This window comes from Culicoides brevitarsis, chromosome 3, assembly GCF_036172545.1.
Source record: "Culicoides brevitarsis isolate CSIRO-B50_1 chromosome 3, AGI_CSIRO_Cbre_v1, whole genome shotgun sequence".
NCBI classification, from domain to species: domain Eukaryota; kingdom Metazoa; phylum Arthropoda; class Insecta; order Diptera; family Ceratopogonidae; genus Culicoides; species Culicoides brevitarsis.
The window spans coordinates 5,989,402-6,009,009 of NC_087087.1; the positions used below are offsets into that span (position 1 = coordinate 5,989,402).

Sequence of the window (19,608 nt, forward strand, 5' to 3'; positions counted from 1 at the left end):
AAATTGAAACTGAAAAAAAAATTTTTCTTTGACATAGTTTTGTTTTAAAAACTAAATCAAGAGCAAAAAAACTGTGTCAAAAACTGTGTCAAAGCAATTTTTGTCAAATTTTGCTCCAAATGGATAAAAATTTGTCAGAGGGCTCTAATTTATCATTTTTAATCATTTTCTAACTTAAAACTGCCAAAAAATTGAAACTGAAAAAAAAAATTTTTTTCCTTTGACATAGTTTTGTTTTAAAAACTAAATTTTCAAAAAAAGCAATTTTTGTCAAATTTTGCTCCAAATGGATAAAAATTTGTCAGAGGGCTCTAATTTATCATTTTATAACTCAAAACTGCCAAAAAATTGAAACTGAAAAAAAAAAATTTCTTTGACATAGTTTTGTTTTAAAAACTAAATCAAGAGCAAAAAAACTGTGTCAAAAACTGTGTCAAAGCAATTTTTGTCAAATTTTGCTCCAAATGGATAAAAATTTGTCAGAGAGCTCTAATTTATCATTTTTAATCATTTTTCAACTCAAAACTGCCAAAAAATTGAAACTGAAAAAAAATTTTTCCTTTGACATAGTTTTGTGTTAAAAACTAAATCAAGAGCAAAAAAAACTGTGTCAAAACATTTTTTGTCAAATTTTGCTCCAAATGGATAAAAATTTGTCAGAGAGCTCTAATTTATCATTTTTAATCATTTTATAACTCAAAACTGCCAAAAAATTGAAACTGAAAAAAAAATTTTCCTTTGACATAGTTTTGTTTTAAAAACTAAATCAAGAGCAAAAAAACTGTGTCAAAAACTGTGTCAAAGCAATTTTTGTCAAATTTTGCTCCAAATGGATAAAAATTTGTCAGAGGGCTCTAATTTATCATTTTTAATCATTTTCTAACTTAAAACTGCCAAAAAATTGAATCTGAAAAAATTTTTTTCCTTTGACATAGTTTTGTTTTAAAAACTAAATCAAGAGCAAAAAAACTGTGTCAAAAACTGTGTCAAAGCAATTTTTGTCAAATTTTGCTCCAAATGGATAAAAATTTGTCAGAGGGCTCTAATTTATCATTTTTAATCATTTTCTAATTTAAAACTGCCAAAAAATTGAAACTGAAAAAAAAAATTTCTTTGACATAGTTTTGTTTTAAAAACTAAATCAAGAGCAAAAAAACTGTGTCAAAAACTGTGTCAAAGCAATTTTTGTCAAATTTTGCTCCAAATGGATAAAAATTTGTCAGAGGGCTCTAATTTATCATTTTTAATCATTTTCTAATTTAAAACTGCCAAAAAATTGAAACTGAAAAAAAAAATTTCTTTGACATAGTTTTGTTTTAAAAACTAAATCAAGAGCAAAAAAACTGTGTCAAAAACTGTGTCAAAGCAATTTTTGTCAAATTTTGCTCCAAATGGATAAAAATTTGTCAGAGGGCTCTAATTTATCATTTTTAATCATTTTCTAACTTAAAACTGCCAAAAAATTGAATCTGAAAAATTTTTTTTCCTTTGACATAGTTTTGTTTTAAAAACTAAATCAAGAGCAAAAAAACTGTGTCAAAAACTGTGTCAAAGCAATTTTTGTCAAATTTTGCTCCAAATGGATAAAAATTTGTCAGAGGGCTCTAATTTATCATTTGTAATCATTTTCTAATTTAAAACTGCCAAAAAATTGAAACTGAAAAAAAAAATTTCTTTGACATAGTTTTGTTTTAAAAACTAAATCAAGAGCAAAAAAACTGTGTCAAAAACTGTGTCAAAGCAATTTTTGTCAAATTTTGCTCCAAATGGATAAAAATTTGTCAGAGGGCTCTAATTTATCATTTTTAATCATTTTATAACTCAAAACTGAAAAATTTTTTTTTCTTTGACACAGTTTTGTTTTAAAAACTAAATAACTGTGTCAAAAACAAATTTTGCCAAATGGATAAAAATGGCTCTAATTTATCATTTTTAATCATTTTCTATCTTAAAACTGCCAAAAAATTGAAACTGAAAAAAAAAATTTTCTTTGACATAGTTTTGTTTTAAAAACTAAATCAAGAGCAAAAAAACTGTGTCAAAAACTGTGTCAAAGCAATTTTTGTCAAATTTTGCTCCAAATGGATAAAAATTTGTCAGAGGGCTCTAATTTATCATTTTTAATCATTTTCTCAAAACTGCCAAAAAATTGAAACTGAAAAAAAAAATTTTCTTTGACATAGTTTTGTTTTAAAAACTAAATCAAGAGCAAAAAAACTGTGTCAAAAACTGTGTCAAAGCAATTTTTGTCAAATTTTGCTCCAAATGGATAAAAATTTGTCAGAGGGCTCTAATTTATCATTTTTAATCATTTTCTAACTTAAAACTGCCAAAAAATTGAAACTGAAAAAAAAAATTTTCTTTGACATAGTTTTGTTTTAAAAACTAAATCAAGAGCAAAAAAACTGTGTCAAAAACTGTGTCAAAGCAATTTTTGTCAAATTTTGCTCCAAATGGATAAAAATTTGTCAGAGGGCTCTAATTTATCATTTTTAATCATTTTCTAACTTAAAACTGCCAAAAAATTGAAACTGAAAAAAAAAATTTTCTTTGACATAGTTTTGTTTTAAAAACTAAATCAAGAGCAAAAAAACTGTGTCAAAAACTGTGTCAAAGCAATTTTTGTCAAATTTTGCTCCAAATGGATAAAAATTTGTCAGAGGGCTCTAATTTATCATTTTTAATCATTTTCTAACTTAAAACTGCCAAAAAATTGAAACTGAAAAAAATTTTTTTCCTTTGACATAGTTTTGTTTTAAAAACTAAATCAAGAGCAAAAAAACTGTGTCAAAAACTGTGTCAAAGCAATTTTTGTCAAATTTTGCTCCAAATGGATAAAAATTTGTCAGAGGGCTCTAATTTATCATTTTTAATCATTTTCTAACTTAAAACTGCCAAAAAATTGAAACTGAAAAAAATTTTTTCTTTGACATAGTTTTGTTTTAAAAACTAAATCAAGAGCAAAAAAACTGTGTCAAAAACTGTGTCAAAGCAATTTTTGTCAAATTTTGCTCCAAATGGATAAAAATTTGTCAGAGAGCTCTAATTTATCATTTTTAATCATTTTATAACTCAAAACTGCCAAAAATTGAAACTGAAAAAAAAATTTTCCTTTGACATAGTTTTGTTTTAAAAACTAAATCAAGAGCAAAAAAACTGTGTCAAAAACTGTGTCAAAGCAATTTTTGTCAAATTTTGCTCCAAATGGATAAAAATTTGTCAGAGTGCTCTAATTTATCATTTTTAATCATTTTATAACTCAAAACTGCCAAAAAATTGAAACTGAAAAAAAAATTTTCCTTTGACATAGTTTTGTTTTAAAAACTAAATCAAGAGCAAAAAAACTGTGTCAAAAACTGTGTCAAAGCAATTTTTGTCAAATTTTGCTCCAAATGGATAAAAATTTGTCAGAGGGCTCTAATTTATCATTTTAAATTATTTTTTAACTCAAAACTGTTAAAAAATTGAAACTGAAAAAAATTTCCTTTGACATGGTTTTGATGAAATTGTATGAAATTGCAAAAGGGCCATGAGGAGTACGAAAATGTGACTTGAGGAGTCAATTTTTTTTTTATTAAATTAATTAATTAAATTTTTAATTAATGAAATTGTGAACCTTGAAAATAAATTAATCAAAAAAATTTTCTTCTTACCTTTTCTTTCCAGAATTGGCTCTCCTTGTCATTAGCCAAAATCTCCAAAAACCTCAAAAATGACTTCTACAATGTCTCTGTGGGATCGGCTCGTCGACAAATACAACGACTACAAAATCGGCGCTGATCCAGAAGTCGATCAATGGTTTCTCATGAAGTCTCCCGGACCAGTTTTTTTCATCCTCATCTCATATCTCTCCTTTGTGCTCTTCATCGGACCTCGTTTCATGAGAAATCGGAAGCCTTTCGAGCTGAAAACCATCATTATCGCTTACAATGCGATGCAAGTTGTGATTTCCGCCTTTCTTGTAACGAGAATTTTCGACACTCGATATTTCTTGCAATACTTTTACGGATTTGGCTGCACAAGTATTAATGAAAAGGAGGATTTGCATTTTAAAACTGGGGTAAGATTTTAATTTTTTCTTTTTTTTTTTTGAAGCTTTATGAGTTTAAAATTTTCAAAATTTAGCTTTTTAATGGAATGTGGTATTATACGATGGCAAAATTAATCGATTTAGTTGATACTTGCTTCTTTGTTCTGCGAAAAAAGCAAAATCATGTCAGTTTTTTGCATGTTTACCATCATATCGGAGTTATTTTGTTCTCTTGGTGCATCTTGAAATACGCTACAGGTAAAAATCTGTCATTTAATTCAAAATTTTTAAAAACCCCTAAAGATATGCAATAAACTTTTGAATTTTTTTCAACTTTTTTATGAGAACAAGTTAATAACAAGACGTTTCCATTCACTTTTAGGTCCCGAATCGTTAGTCGTTGGATTATTCAACAGTGCAGTTCATGTCGTTATGTATGCCTATTATTTGGTAGCTGCTCTCGGACCTGCTTATAAGAAGTATCTTTGGTGGAAAAAGTATTTGACAGTTTTGCAACTCGTTCAATTCTTCTACATATTTTTCCATATGACGGCGGCGATCTTTTTGAGTTGCCAATGGAACAAAGTTGTTATCTATGCAGTTATTATAAATGCTATTTTCCATATATTCTTGTTCTCGGACTTTTATAAGAAGACTTATAATGAAAAGGAGAAATTAGGCAAAAAGAAGGATTAAATTTTAAGATTTTTTTTAATTTAATATTTTTAAAAATTATTATTATAAGACAAAATTATTTTTTTTCTATATGATATGTATGTTATATGAATGTACTATATATGTTATATACATATAATTTATATATTATATACATATATTTTGAATATTACATAAATATAATTTGTATATTATATAAATATAACTTATATATTATGTATATATAACATATATAGTATATGTATATACTTTATATATAATAATTTTAATACTAAATATCAAAAATTAGAACATTAATCGATGAAAAATAACTCAATTATAGATATTATGCTCAAATTTTTAATATATAGTAATAAAAAAATTAAGTACAAAGTATATCATATACTATATATGTTATATATACATAATATATAAGTTATATTTGTATAATATATAATTATTATCTATAAAATACACAAAATATATGTATATAATATAAAAATTATATGTATATAACATATATAGTACATTCATATAACATACAAATAATAAAGAAAAAATATAATTTTGTCAGCTAAATAAGTATACCAATAAATTTAATAAAAATGTGTTGTTTTTTTACATAAAAAATATCATTTATTCTCAAATTTACTTATAAATATATCAAAAAGTTCATTAAAATCCTAAAGAAAACCCTTCGCATCATTTTATTCTGCCTTAGTTCTTTCTTTGATCGTATTTCCATTGATTTCTGTCTTTAATTTCTTCTGTTTTTCGGGCTTAATGTACGCTTGGTAGTAAAAGTTCAAGAACATGCATAAATTAACAAAGGCATGAATTGAAATCGCCATCAAGACATTTTTGTTCAAGTCGCAACTAATGCAAAGCGCAATTACGTTATACGACAAAATGAGGATGAATTGAGTAATTTGGATCCATGTGATGTATTTCTTCCACCAAAGGTATTTACGATAAGCGGGTCCCAAGGCAGCAATGAGGTAGTAAAAGTACATGACGGAATGCACGATCGAGTTGAGAATTCCCACGATAGATGGCTCGTTACCCGGATGGTATTTCAGCAAATACCACGTGATGGCGAGCGTTCCAACGTGATGATAAACGTGCAATACTGTTACTTGGTTTTGTTTTTTGCGCAAGATGAAGAATACAGTGTCAGCTAAATCGATGAGTTTGTTGAAGAAGAAGACCCAAAAACCGCTGTAAGCCTGAAAATTGAAAAAAAAAATTAAATTAAAATTAAATAAAATTAATTTTTTTTAATTTTATTTTATATTTTTTTTTATTTTATTTTTTTTTTTTATTTTTTTTTATTTTATTTTAATTCTTTTATTTAATTTTTTTTTTTTTTAAACTTTTAAATTTTAAAATTATTTAAAAATTAAATGTAAAAAAATTAAATAAATAATTATTTTTTTTTTAAATTAAATTAATTTTTTTCAAACTTAATGAAATTTAAAAATTATTTTAAAATTAAATTTAAAAAAAATTAATAATTAAATAATTAATTAAAAAAAATTTTAAAAACTTTTTTTACACTTACTGCCATGAAATAAGCTCTCTTTTCATCTTCCGGAACATATGCGCAATTAAACGATAAGAAATATGTGGGGAAATGCTTCTCTCTGTAATACTGCAAAAAAAAAGTATGTTAATAAAATTCAAAAATAAAGTAATAATTACGTAATAGCACTCAACCCGAATTTATCAACTTTTATTTTTTTCAAACAAAAATTTTATTTGAAAAAAATATATATAAATTTGGGAAAGATGTTAAACCGGTTTAGGAGTCATTTTAGAAATAAAAAAAATTTGCATGAACGTCAATAAGTCTAAAATCTGCTGACTATGAGAAAACAGGAAACAAGAGAACTGAAGATGGTTCTGGAAACTGGTTTAGATATTTTTACACAAAAATTTGTGTCAAGTTCTTTGACTTGAATTAATTATATTTTTTTTACATATTTTTCAGAAGTCATGAACTTTTAATTTTAATTTCTTTAAATAATTTAATAATTTTTATTTATTATTAATTTTATTAATTTAATTTTTTTTTTAAATTAATTTTTTATTTTTTTTTTAAATTAATTTTTTTTTATTTTTTTAAATTATTTTTTTTTATAAAATTGCATTTTTTATTTTTTATTTTATTTTTTTTAATTTTAATTTTAAAAAAATTATAATTTTTATTATATTTTTTTAAATTTCACTTTTTTATTGCAATTTGCATAAAAAGATATTTTTTTAGTCTTTATATTTTTTACTGCATTTTTGTAATTTATATTTTTTTAAATTTTAAATTAAGCAAAAAAAATTGCGCATTTCAAAATTTGCACTTCAAATTTTTTCATCCGATGACCTTTTAAAAATTGCTTCTTGTTTGCCTGTTTTGTCATATTTTTCAAGTTTTTTTCAATGTCTTACGAAGGCTTGGCAAAATCAGTTCATCTCTAAAACGCATATTTAAAATTTTAATTTTGACACGAATTTGTCCCGTTTTAGTTTTTTTATCACGTAACAGTAGTTTTTTCACATTTCATTTTTTTTCGTAACATTTTTTCGAAAATTTCGCCCATCACAAAATTTTTGTTGGCTTACCAAGTAAATCATGTACATGTTATAAAACATTTGGAATGCATTGTATCCTATAATGACATTTTCCAAATTGTAAGGCTTCTTGTCTCGCATGTGTCGGGGTCCAATGAAGCACACATAGCTCACGTATGCCACGAGAATTGTGATGAGAGGCATTGGGGAGCCCATGAGGAAATATTTGTCGACTACATCCGGTTCTAAAATAAATGAATTTTTTTATTTTTTGATTTTTTTAGATTTTCACGTGAAAGACGTACGTGCTCCATTTAGAGATTCATTGTATTTCGCGTAGAGATAAGTTATGGTTTCCATGTTCGCCATAATGAGTTTAGAAATTGATTTCTATTCCTCTTGAAATATTTGTTTTATCACACTTTGCTACAGAAAAAAAAAAATACTAAAATAATTCGCGGTTCATTTAAAAAAGCCGTCCGTATTCGGTAAGCGCTAGTCACTAACTAAATGCAAATATTTGTGCCAAAAACTAAAACATTTAAATTTGAATATGGCACGTATGTGCGGAGAAGAAGCTGTAGGTATCTGATGTATTTCTTCTCTTTTCTTTTTTAGTTTTTAAAGCATTCGCGCTACGTGTGTAGAAAATACACTTTTGTACGTGAGTCCTGAGTTTCTATAATTTAATTTTAATTTTGGATAAAAAAAATGTCTGAAATGTAAACGCGCAGTTGATTGATTCTCGTGAAGATGATCGTTCTTAATTTAATTGACAATAATTACATGGTTAATTTGGTTTATTGTTTTAAGATTCATGGCTTTTAATGATTATTGTTATGATTTTCAAATGTCCTTTGTCGATCTTGAAGTATCTTTCTTGAAGCATCCTGAGTTTTTTTTTGTTTCAATAAATTATTTTAAACTTTATAAAAAATGGCTTAAAGTCATATGTCAATGTTCAGTTAATGCGTTGGATTCTCCCTCAATGATGATATCTCTTTTAATTTTAATGTAATTGCAATAGTTTTTTGTTTCATATAATGATATAACGATATTTGTAATATTCTTTGTTGATGTTCAACCTTCTTTAAATATAGGCTATAATAAATATTTCTCAGTAACGATATGTATAGTAGACCGAACCATGTTCAGTTATTATCATGTTAGAGCATTCGTCTTTTAATTTTGTTTGATAAAAGAATAGGATAGGATTTTGGATTTTCGAAATATATCTTTCTTTTCGTCATGAACTTAGATAAGCTCAGTTTTGTAGATTTTCAAAATTTTCATCAATATAATTCGTCATTCTGAAAAAAAAATTAAAATACTTACCCATGAAAAACAAATTTATAAAAATTAAAACCTTTTTTTTAAAAAGTTTAAAAAAATTTAATTTTATTGAAAATTTTTTATTAAATTAAATTTAATTAAAAAATTTATAAATTATTTTAATAAACATAAAAATATAATTAATTAATTTTATTTTTACTCATCAATTTTAATTTTAATTAAAATATTTTTAATTTTATTAATTTTTAGTTTATTTATTTTTTTATTAATATATTTAAATATAATTTATCTTTTGAAATTAATTTAATTAATAAATTAAAAAAATTAAACAATTTATATTAATTTTTAAATAATTAAAAATTGTTCATTCAATTAATCTACCTAATACTTCAATTTTTATAAAAATGCGCTTTCATTACTTACCTCCGATAACTTTTAAAAAATTAATTGGTCATTATATTCGCATAATATTGTTTCCTACAATCTGTCGCGATTTTATTCGAACCACACGTGTGCATATCATCATTCACAAAGAAATTATAGACTGACCAAAATTAATGAAAAAACTAAAAAAACTCAAAAAATAAATTAATAAAAAATAAAAATCTTACCTGACACCTTAATCCTCGAGACAACGCAAAAATATTGCGTATCAAACCACACACACCTTTGAACATCCAAAATTTATTTGATTGTTGCAGTCAATTTTATTACATGGCATTATATCAAAATCTTGCAAACCAGTTTTTTCACAAAGGAAATAATAATGTTTCTTTTCCTATTTGGAAGTAACTTTTTTTTTGTTACTATGTCAAAATATCTTGCAAAAAATCCCAAAATTAAAGTTATTCAAAATCAGGTGAAATATTTTGTTGTCTGAGTCTGGCTCGTCATGTAACGATTTATTTTTTTTTTACAAAATTTCTGACACTTTTACTTTTTTTTATTTTTTGTCGTTTATGTTACATCAAAAATTTTTTATTAACGAGGATTTCTTCTGTTAAAAAAATTGCTTTGTCATCTTTGAACATAACCTTGAAAAATTACGTCAAATTAATTAAAATTTCATAAAAATTAATTAATTTCACTCTCAATTAAAAAAAAATTAAAATATGTTTCAAAGAAAAATCATCAACCGAAAAGGAAATACCTTACATGATTAACTTCGATGTCAACAAACAAATTACCTCGTGACGCAATCCAACTTTTATGGTGTCTGGATCCGATCGGATATACGCAGCTAAATTTCAATGTTAATGACACAAAGTTCAGGTAAATTTTTCAAAAAAAAATATTCATCATCATAATTTAGTGTCAAATTTTTCTAAAAAAGTCCTTCAAAGGTTAAAGATGTAAAAAAGTCCTTCTTACATCTAAAAAAAAATTAACCTCGCATTTTTGCCAAAACTGGATTTTTAATGTTTTTATTTTGTTTTGATGATTCAGCAACATGTGAAAAAAACCTACGTCACGCGATCATTTGACTCAAAGGCAATATCCTTTTTATTTCTATCTTTTTATTTGTTGTTAAATATAATTCGAATGTTTTTGTTGGCGTATGACGTCAATAGAGACAAGAATTTGCGTAAAAAAAGAAGAATGAAGTAAACTCTTTTGCGATTTTTGTATTTTTGGATACAAAAGTTTTTATGGCGTCGTTCATATATGAAAGAATCTTAACTCAAAAAAATTTTTTTTTGTGAAAATTTTGAGATTCAATTCATTTTGACTAAATTTTTAATATTATTTTTTTTATTAATTTAAAAAAAGGTTCAATTAATTTTCTGATTTTATCTTTTAGGGTCTTAAATTTATTATTTGAGGTCTTAAAATCAATTTTTGATTCTTACATTAAAATTTTTAAAGTTTTAAATTTATATTTCGAAATCTTAAATTTTGTTAAAAGAGTTTATTTTTCTCTTGAGGTCCAAAACAAACCTCTTTAGGTCTTAAATTAATATCTTGAGGTCTCAAACAAACCTCTTGAGGTCTCAAATTAATCTCTTGAGGTCTTAAATTAATCTCTTGAGGTCTTAAATTAATCTCTTGAGGTCTCAAATTAATCTCTTGAGGTCTCAAATTAATCTCTTGAGGTCTCAAATTAATCTCTTAAGGTCTCAAATTAATCTCTTAAGGTCTCAAATAAACTTCTTGAGGTCTCAAATAAACTTCTTGAGGTCTCAAATTAATCTCTTGAGGTCTCAAATTAATCTCTTAAGGTCTTAATCTCTTAAGGTCTCAAATTAATTTCTTGAGGTCTCTTGAACTCCTTAGGTTCACTTACCTTTGTATAAAATTCTCACCAAACTCAAAAAAAGACTCCCACGAACCATCAAATATAGAAAAAAACATTTTTTTTACAATTCATATGTCATCATTTTTTATTATTTTGTATCTTTATAGTTATTATTATTTATTATTGTTTACTTTCATCATAATATATACAATGGCAAAGAAATTATTTCAAATGAAGATTTTTTCTGTTTTTTTTTTTGTTTGTATTTTGTTCTTGATAACATTAAATTAACCTCGAAATTGTAACTTTTTAAATATTAATTACTTATGAATTAATTTTTTAAAATACTTAAACTTATATTTTTCAATGATTTGTAATTTTTTTGTCTGTTTTTTGTCGTTTTTTTTTTATTTTTAATTTTAACTCTTAGTTTAAACAATAGCTTTGTTTTTGTTTTATTTGCGGTTCTTTAGTTTAGTTTCTTAAGTAAAAATTAAAAAAAAAAAATATATGTATAATAAATATTGTACAAAGGAGGATCAAGCGTGATGATTCGCGCACACAAATAAAAAAGGTGAAAGCGATAAAAAAAAATCAAAATTTGATCGAATCAGTTGAAGAAGCTCGCTATGCATGCACGCAAACACACACGCAAAAAATTTTATTTTTTTTTGTTCGTTTGATTATAAATATCATATATATTTCATGTTATATATATGAGACACAATTATTAAATTTTTGTATATTTTCTTTTTTTTCTCTTAAAATGAATTAATTAATTTTGAACAACTTCAATTTGCAACAACATAAAAAGATAAAACTTTGGAATGAACCATATTTTGTTTTTCTTTTCAAAAAAAAAAAAAAAACTTTTTTTCTTATTTTTGTTGAATTAATAATATTATTAATCAATTATACAGCAGGTATTTTCATCATATATAATCAATAGCATTTTTTTTTAATTTAAAGAGATCAAAAACCGTCAATGATTTTTTTGCGCTTTTTTCCTAATAAGATATTTATTTATAATACAACGACAACACATATTATTTATAAGTTTTTTTTTTATTCATATTTTTTTTTATATATTCATGTTTTTTTTTTAGATAATGATGAAAGTTTTTGTTTGTATTAAAATATAATATGATTTACAATTTTTCAAGAGGTTCCGAAAATTATTTGATATTTTTTTGGAATTATAAAAAAAAACAAAATTATATATATTTACACAAAATATTGTACATTTTTTATTTAATTAATTAAAAAAAGCGAAAAATAATTTAAAATTAATTTTGCATCAAACAGAAACTTTTACAATATATTTTTTTAATAATGAAAGACTTGCTTTTAAAATTACATTAAAAATAACAAATTTAGCATTTTTTAACCAATGATTTCCAAAAATTATTACGTAAATTATTTTCTAAATTATAAGTATTTTAACATTATAATCGTTGATGAATGAAAATTATTACAAAGAAAAAAAAAACAATTATTAATTTAATAATGAAACAGGAAAAAAACTTGAAACTAAAATAATAAAAACAATTTAATTATTTATTTTTAAACATTAATTTAAACATAAACTCATCAGGATAATCATTGGTGGGATCAGATTTTTTTTTTAATTATTTTTATTTAATTAATTATTACATTTATTTATTGTTCGGTTCAAATTTCAGGCGCAAGTAATACAAATTTGACATTAATTTTGTTTCCAGTACAAAAAAAATCTAAAAAAATTAATATTTTTTTTTACAATGTTTTTTTCTATACAATAATCTATTATAGTTAATAATGAATTGGAATGGTAGACTTAATAAAATTTAAACATTTTTTTTTTCGACGTGACCAATCAAATTGTGACTAGCATTTATATTTTATACTAAATTTCAATTAATTATTATTTATTTAATTAATTAATTAAAAATTAAGTATTTTTATTTTGAATCATAATTTTTTTTAAAGGGAAAATTTTTCAGAAAGCAGTAGAATTAATAATTTATAAAAAAAAAGAAAAATGCAGAAATAAAGCGAAACCTCTTTAACTAAAAAAATTTTACTCCTACATCACATCAATATTAAACACCATAATGATTGATTCTTCATTGATTGAAAGACATTCATGCGTAAAATTTATATTCGTCCTGTTTTTTGTTAACAAACCTAATTATTTATTTTTTTTTATTCTAAGGGTTTTTTTTTCATCAAACATCATCTTCTAATATTTCTATAGGAATTTATTAATATTTATTTAAATAACGGGTCAATTGCTTGTCATTTTTGTATCTTTTTTTTGTGGTGTGTTCTTTTATTTTGTGCACGACGGGAAATTTTTGGCGTAATTTTAACAAATTATTTTTTTTTCAGTAAAAATTTAATTTTAAAAATTTTGACAAAAAATTATTTTTTTTCTCTTATGAAATTTAATTAAATTTAAATTTAAATTAATTAAAATTTAATTTAATTATTTTTTAATTTTTAAAATTAAATTTAAAAATAAAATTATTTTTTTTTATTTAATTATTTTTAATTAAAAAAAAAATAATTTTAATTTTTAAAATTAAAAATAATTTAATTAAAAATTTAATTAAATTAATTAAAAATAAATTAGTTTAAAAAAAAAATTAATTAATTTAAATAATTTTTAAATTAATAAATTTAATAATTTTTTTAAATTAATTAATTTATTAATATTTTTTTTAATTAATAATTTTTTTAAAATTTTTTTTAATAAATTAAAAATTATTTAAATTTAATTTAATTTTTTTTTTCAAAAAATAATTTTTTAAACAAAGTCTTCAAAAATTAAAATTTCCGTTATTTAAAAAAAATAAAAAAAAATATTTTTGAACAAATTTAATGTTCAAAAATTAAATGACAAAAGTAATTTTATTAAAAAATAAAAATCCTAATTTAAAAAAATTTATAATTTTATTTATTGAATAATTTTATTATTTTTTAATAAATAAAATTAAAAAATTAAGATTTTTATTTTTTTAAAAATTACAATTGTCATATAAAATGTCAAAATAGTACCAAAAACAGCCTAAAACAATTTTTTTCATCAGAAGGACTTTTTCAGAGGTACGTTATATCTTTTTTTTACGATGTATTTTCGTTCATATTTTTTTAAAAACTAATAAGAATCCTACTTTTTTTTACTTATTATTATCAATTATGTTTTTTTTGTTCATATAAATTGTACAAGAGACTTAACTGAAACGGTTCCTGAGACAGCCGATGCTGTTTTTGGGGACTTTTGACACAGTCAAAGGTACATATTGATGTTGATTATTAATTATTATTAAGTTACTGCTATCATCACTACCATTACTGCTACTACTAGAATTATTATTGTTAACGCTACTTTGTTGTGTTGACGAATTTATCATTTGAATTGGCAACATTTGTGTTTGTTTTCGCTTACCGTTAGAGTTAGAGCTTAGATTATGATTAAAAATTTGACTGGTCAGTGCTGGGCAGTGCTTGCCATCAGCGTTTGTTGCGGATTTGGATGTCGATGCGGCGGCGGAGGACGAGGACGCAGATAAGTAATTTGTTATGGCATTCGATACGGCATCTTGCACAGCCAAATTAACTGCGTTCGAGAGTCCGACAGCGATGCAATTGTTATTTACTTTATCATTAATAGGAATTTCTTGTCGCGACTCTTTAACACTACTTTTTTCGGTTTTACTGCTATTTAGGTGGTAATTTGTCACAGATGATCTAGCTGCTGATTCGATACCCGTATCTGACGTCATCTGTTTATTACTACTAAAATTACTATAAATATTGTTAAATCTACCATTCGATTCATTATTACTGCTAAGATTATTATTGACGCGCTTTTTCGGTAAAATTAGTAACTGTTGCTGCAACAGCGGTGTTTGATGCTGGATTTGTTGTTGTTGTAGTTGTCGTTCGATCGGTTGTTGTTGTTGTTGTAATAATTGTGCCTGAATTTTATTTCAGCTCATTTTCACGCGTTTCCGTGGAGGTCCGATAGGCGGGATTTGTTGGGTTGCAAGGGCGCGAAATGCCTCGTTTATCAGATGCGGATGCGTCGTTACCATGTTTTTCCATCCGACAGTTTCCATCACATCCGTTGCATGACTTCTATGAAAAATTAAGGCAAAATTTGAGATTTTTTCGCAAAATTTTTGAGGGAAAATTTAACTTACGTGTTGATGAAATCAATCGTTTGTGCTTTTAATTGGTCCGCACTATGGAGATCGGCTAAAATTAGGGTTTCGGCGGCTGTTTCTACAGATAAATTAACACAGAGGGCTTCTTCACACATCACTTTTAGCTTTTCAAGGGCGTACTGAAATAGATAAAAAAATTTTATTAATTTTTTTCATTTCGAAATTTAATTTAAAAAATATTTTTAATATTTTATTTTTTTAATTAAATAATTTTTAATTTAAATTAATTTTTTTTAAATTAAATTTAATTTATTTAATTTTAATTTATTTTTAATTAAAAAAATAATTTTTTAAATTAATATTTTAATCAAAATTTTTTTTATTTTTAAATTAAAAAAAAAATAATTTTTTAAAATTTAATTTAATTTAATTTATTTAAAAAAATATTTTTTAAAATTATTTTTTTTTTAAATTTAATTTAATAAAAAATATTATATTTTATTTAAATTTTATTATTTAAATTAATTTTTGAAATTAATTTTTTAATAATTTTTTAAATTAATGAATTTATTAATTTTAAAAAATAATTTTAAAAAAATATTTTTTTTTGGTTCAAAATTTAAATAATATTTTTTTAAAAATATTTTTAAAAATTTTAATAATAATTTTATCAAATTAAATTGAATTTAATAAATTTTTAATTTAAAATAATAAATTAAATTAAATTAATAAATAAAAAAAATAATTAAATTTAATTTTAAAAAAATATTAAAATTCAATTAAAAATTATTTAAAATAATATTTAAAAAATTAAATAATTATTTAAATTAATTTCAATAATAAAAATTTTTTAATAACAAAAAATAATTAAATACCTTATCAGCTGCTGCCAGCAGATCATCAGCCATTTTTTCCAGATTCGGTGACTTCCCCGTGTAGATAAATCGGAGCATTTCCTTTAATACTTCATGATCTACGTCTGTGATTGCGACCCGATTTTGTTTGCGTTCCTCCATTTCGTGCTCGAACATCGCCGCAAATACCGGACTTCGTGCTAAAATTAAATTTTTTCATTAAAAACCCATATTTTTCGTAAAAAAATGGCAAAACCTACCAGCTAAGATTGCTTTATGCGCCTGAAATTCACGCCCTCCAACAGCCAACGTTACATCACTAAACTTTTCATTGTCAAACAAGTTACCTAAGTCCTCCGAGAGTTTACATTCTGGCACTTTGAATTGTATTATGTTGCTTTGCCCTGAAATATTGACGCTGTCTGCTACTACACTCACCTAAAAAATAAAAATTTTCATTAAAAATGAGTTTTTGAGAGAAAATTTGATAAAAACTTACTTCACAAAATATCGTTAACTTGTCCTCAGGTAGTAAGCCATTCGCTTCGTCCAGCAGGAAATCCCGCCGAATGAATTTCTTGAAGCCCCAATCCTTGCCCTGCACAAATCTGTATGCTCGTTGTGATTCCATTGCTTTGGTCTCTTCACGTTTGGCATTCAATATTGAAAATTTGAATTTTGCCCGCACTTCGGATTTATTACACGACACTAACAGTAGATATAGTGAAAGGTAGTCTTTGCTTTCTTCATCTAATCCTTTTGGATTCACGCGCAAACACCTGAAAAAGTTAAAAAAAATTATTGAATTAATTTTTTATTGAGATTTTAATTTTTAATTTATTTTTTATCAAAATTTTATTTTTTTAAATTTTATTTTATTTTATTAAATTTTTTTAAAATTTATTTTTTTTTTTGTAAATAAATATTTTTTTTTTTTAATTTTTATTTTTTTATTTTTTTTTTTAAATAATTAAATTTAATTTTTATTTATTTTTTTATTTTAATTTTAAATAAAATATTTTTTTTTTTTTTTATTAAATTAATTTAATTTTTTTTTTAAATTTCAAAATTAATTAATTTATTTTTTTTTATTAAATTTTAATTATAATTTAATTTTATTAAAATTTAATTTAATTTTTTTTTTAAATAAATACAAAAAAATTTTTTTTTTTAAATTTTTTTTTTAAATTTTATTTTATTTTTTCCATAAATTTTTAATTAAAATATTTTTTTTTTGTAATTTAAATTATTTTTAAATTTTTTTTTAAATTTAATTTTAAATGAAAATCTTACCATTTTAATTTATCATTAGCACCAGCTGAAAATGTTGATGACTTTAGCACTTCTCCCATTTCTTCTCGACAAAAACTAAAGTTATTTATGGTCCACATATAGCTAAATTTAACTACTTTAACCTGAAACGAAACAAAAAAAAAACAATTTTTAGCTAAAATTCGGTTATTGACGTTTTTGCTTCGCACAAATCACACACCAACGCTCCAAATCCATAAAAGAACGAAGCAAGAGAGACGACACGACAAGACGAAGGACTCATAATATAACAAGTAATAACTTTGTTTGATTGTCTGCCACCTTTTTATCGCATCAACTTTGATTCTCGTCTCCCTTTTTTATTATTTCTCGTCAATTTTTTTTTCTTATTTTGCAACAAACAAGAATGGCAGGCATGACAATGGACTTAATGCCCATTTCTTAAGTACATTATAAAAAAAATAGATAAAAATCCGTCGTCTTCCATTATTTCGCATTATGTTTGTTGGACTGACAAACGATCTTTATATCCCAATTTTTTTTTTTCAGAATGACACCGAAGACAAGGGCAGACAAGGACAAATAAAATTCATACCCGAAATTTTCGTTATTCTCGGGATTGATATCCATCGAATATTGATAAACTTTTTTTTTTTTTGAGGGAAACAAAACTTTTCTTAAAGTTTGATGGAAGAGAAAGATCAACAGAAATTTTGTTTTGACGCAAAAAGGGCGGTTTCATTGGTTTTTTGTTAGATGACGAAGGATGAAGTAATTAAAATTTTATAAAATTTATTTTTTTGAATTAGCAAAAGAGCGAATTTCAAATTTTCATCGGTTATTGAATCGGTTAAAAAATTTTTAATATTTTTTTTTTTAAATAAATTCTTAAAATTTTTGTTTTATTTTTAAATATTTTTCTTTATTGTCACAAATTTTATTTTTATTTACCGAAAAACGATTTTTAAAATTTTTTGCTTAATTTAGGCTTTATGGCTTAATTTTTATGGTTATTGAATCGGTTAAAAAATTTTTCACATTTTTTAATTTTTATTTTAAATTAAATTTTAGAATTTTTTTATTTTTAAATATTTTTCTAAAATATCTCAATTTTTTTTTTTTTTGATTTAACGAAAAACGATTTTCAAATTTTTATCGGTTATTGAATCGGTTCAAAAATATTGAATTAAAAAACTTTTATTTTTTTTTGTTTAACAAAAAAATTCAAAGTAAAAAAATTGTAAATAAAAAAAATTAAAAAATATTTGAATTAGCAAGGAAGCGATTTTCAAATTTTAAACCGTTAATTAATTAACCGATTAAATCGGTTTAAAATTTATTTTTTTGAAGAAAATTGAAGTTTTGAATCATTTTTTTATTAATTTTTTTTAACTTTTTAAGTAATAAAAATTATTTTTTTTTGAAAAAAGAAAAAAAATTAGAATTAAAAGAAAAAAATTTTCCTAAATTCCTTCGTCCTACCAATTAAAAACCATCGATCCTTTTTATTGTCATCACAAACAACCTTTTGCCGGAAAATTCTCGTTCTATCACAAAAAATGTATTCATCGACCGCCATCGAAAAAGGTTAAAGGCATACTTGAAAATTATTGCCCACGTGTGACGACATTCGCAAGACCTTAATTTAACATTCCGGTCCCTCGATAATTTTCGCCGTATTGATTTTCGTGCTTATTCCAATTTTTTTTGTATTTATTAGCAAATCGCGAATGAATGACTTCATGAACGTGCGTGCTCACCTTGAAATGTGTAACCGTGTGTTGAACTTCTTCTTCTTGTTCCATCATCATCCATCCACATATTTCTATTATTTTTATTTTTTCTCTTCTTCTTCTTCGTTCTTAATAATTTTTTTTCTCTCCCTTCGCGTTTGTCTCGTCCGTCATGCTACTTATGAGACAGAACAGACTATGTAAAAATTTTATAATAAAGCATAAACGTTATCGATAATTTCTCATATATGCGAAAAACATGCAAGAGAAGAAAAAATTACAAATCGCGACGATATGATGTTCGATGGAGTTAAATATAAAAGAAGAAGAAAAAAAAAATTTTTCTGAAGCAAAAGGCAGACAACATTCAACAAAGTCATCCACCTAGCTTCTATTGCCATTATTTGCCTTTTTTCCACACACGCACGCAAAAAAAAACGAACGACATGAGCATAAAGGAGCAACAACATCGTCGTTCGTCTCTAACATGCTTCTTCTTTTGTAACTCTAATAACAAGATTCGTTCTCGCACTCGTTCTCTTGTCATCGACTTCATGCTACGCCGCAACTGTATGTTGCGTTAAGAGCGATTTTTGTACAAAACTCATAAAGATTTACATACATTATAATTAAAATAAAGTCTATAAGTACTTCTTTCATCGTCGTCACATTTTGAGACGGAATTCGTGAAATGAAGGTCTTTGAAGGGGGTTTTCAACCTCGAGTTGTAAGAATTCGTGAAGTTTTAAAGGTTTGAGCGATTATTGAGATTTTTTTGAATTATAAAAGGATTTAAAAAATATTAAAGAGAATTATTTAT

The 19,608-nt window shown here is 23.9% G+C and overlaps 2 protein-coding genes across 6 annotated transcripts in view; one reads left to right on the forward strand and one right to left on the reverse strand.

Annotated features, from left to right (window-relative positions):
- Positions 1-3,712: 3,712 nt before the first annotated feature.
- Positions 3,713-4,726, forward strand: LOC134833801 (very long chain fatty acid elongase 4-like). Its single transcript, XM_063848256.1, has 3 exons — positions 3,713-4,060; positions 4,126-4,288; positions 4,413-4,726. Exons 1-3 carry the CDS (start codon positions 3,713-3,715, stop codon positions 4,724-4,726), a joined length of 825 nt encoding a protein of 274 aa, XP_063704326.1.
- Positions 4,727-12,390: 7,664 nt separating this feature from the next.
- LOC134833046 (protein roadkill) overlaps positions 12,391-19,608 on the reverse strand; it is an 84,744-nt gene continuing 77,526 nt past the window's right edge. The window contains exons 3-9 of one of the 5 annotated variants that reach the window (XM_063847206.1): positions 17,077-17,198; positions 16,283-16,562; positions 16,044-16,221; positions 15,805-15,983; positions 14,966-15,108; positions 14,590-14,900; positions 12,391-12,511 (exon numbers count right to left, since the gene is read on the reverse strand). In XM_063847206.1, the coding sequence (XP_063703276.1) occupies positions 14,753-14,900; positions 14,966-15,108; positions 15,805-15,983; positions 16,044-16,221; positions 16,283-16,562; positions 17,077-17,198 (1,050 nt within the window). In that variant the 3' untranslated portion in view covers positions 12,391-12,511; positions 14,590-14,752. Of the gene's footprint in view, positions 12,561-14,589; positions 14,901-14,965; positions 15,109-15,804; positions 15,984-16,043; positions 16,222-16,282; positions 16,563-17,076; positions 17,199-19,608 lie in introns of those variants that run through there. The other 4 variants (XM_063847208.1, XM_063847204.1, XM_063847207.1 and 1 more) reach the window with 4 other exon arrangements.

What these genes read in the sequence shown, in the direction of transcription:
- LOC134833801 (XM_063848256.1), top strand. Translation starts at nt 3,713, where the DNA reads ATGACTTCTACAATGTCTCTGTGGGATCGGCTCGTCGACAAATACAAC. An exon ending in ATTTGCATTTTAAAACTGGG is followed by an intron (nt 4,061 to 4,125) that starts GTAAGATTTTAA and finishes TTCAAAATTTAG; the next exon opens with CTTTTTAATGGAATGTGGTA. An exon ending in CATCTTGAAATACGCTACAG is followed by an intron (nt 4,289 to 4,412) that starts GTAAAAATCTGT and finishes ATTCACTTTTAG; the next exon opens with GTCCCGAATCGTTAGTCGTT.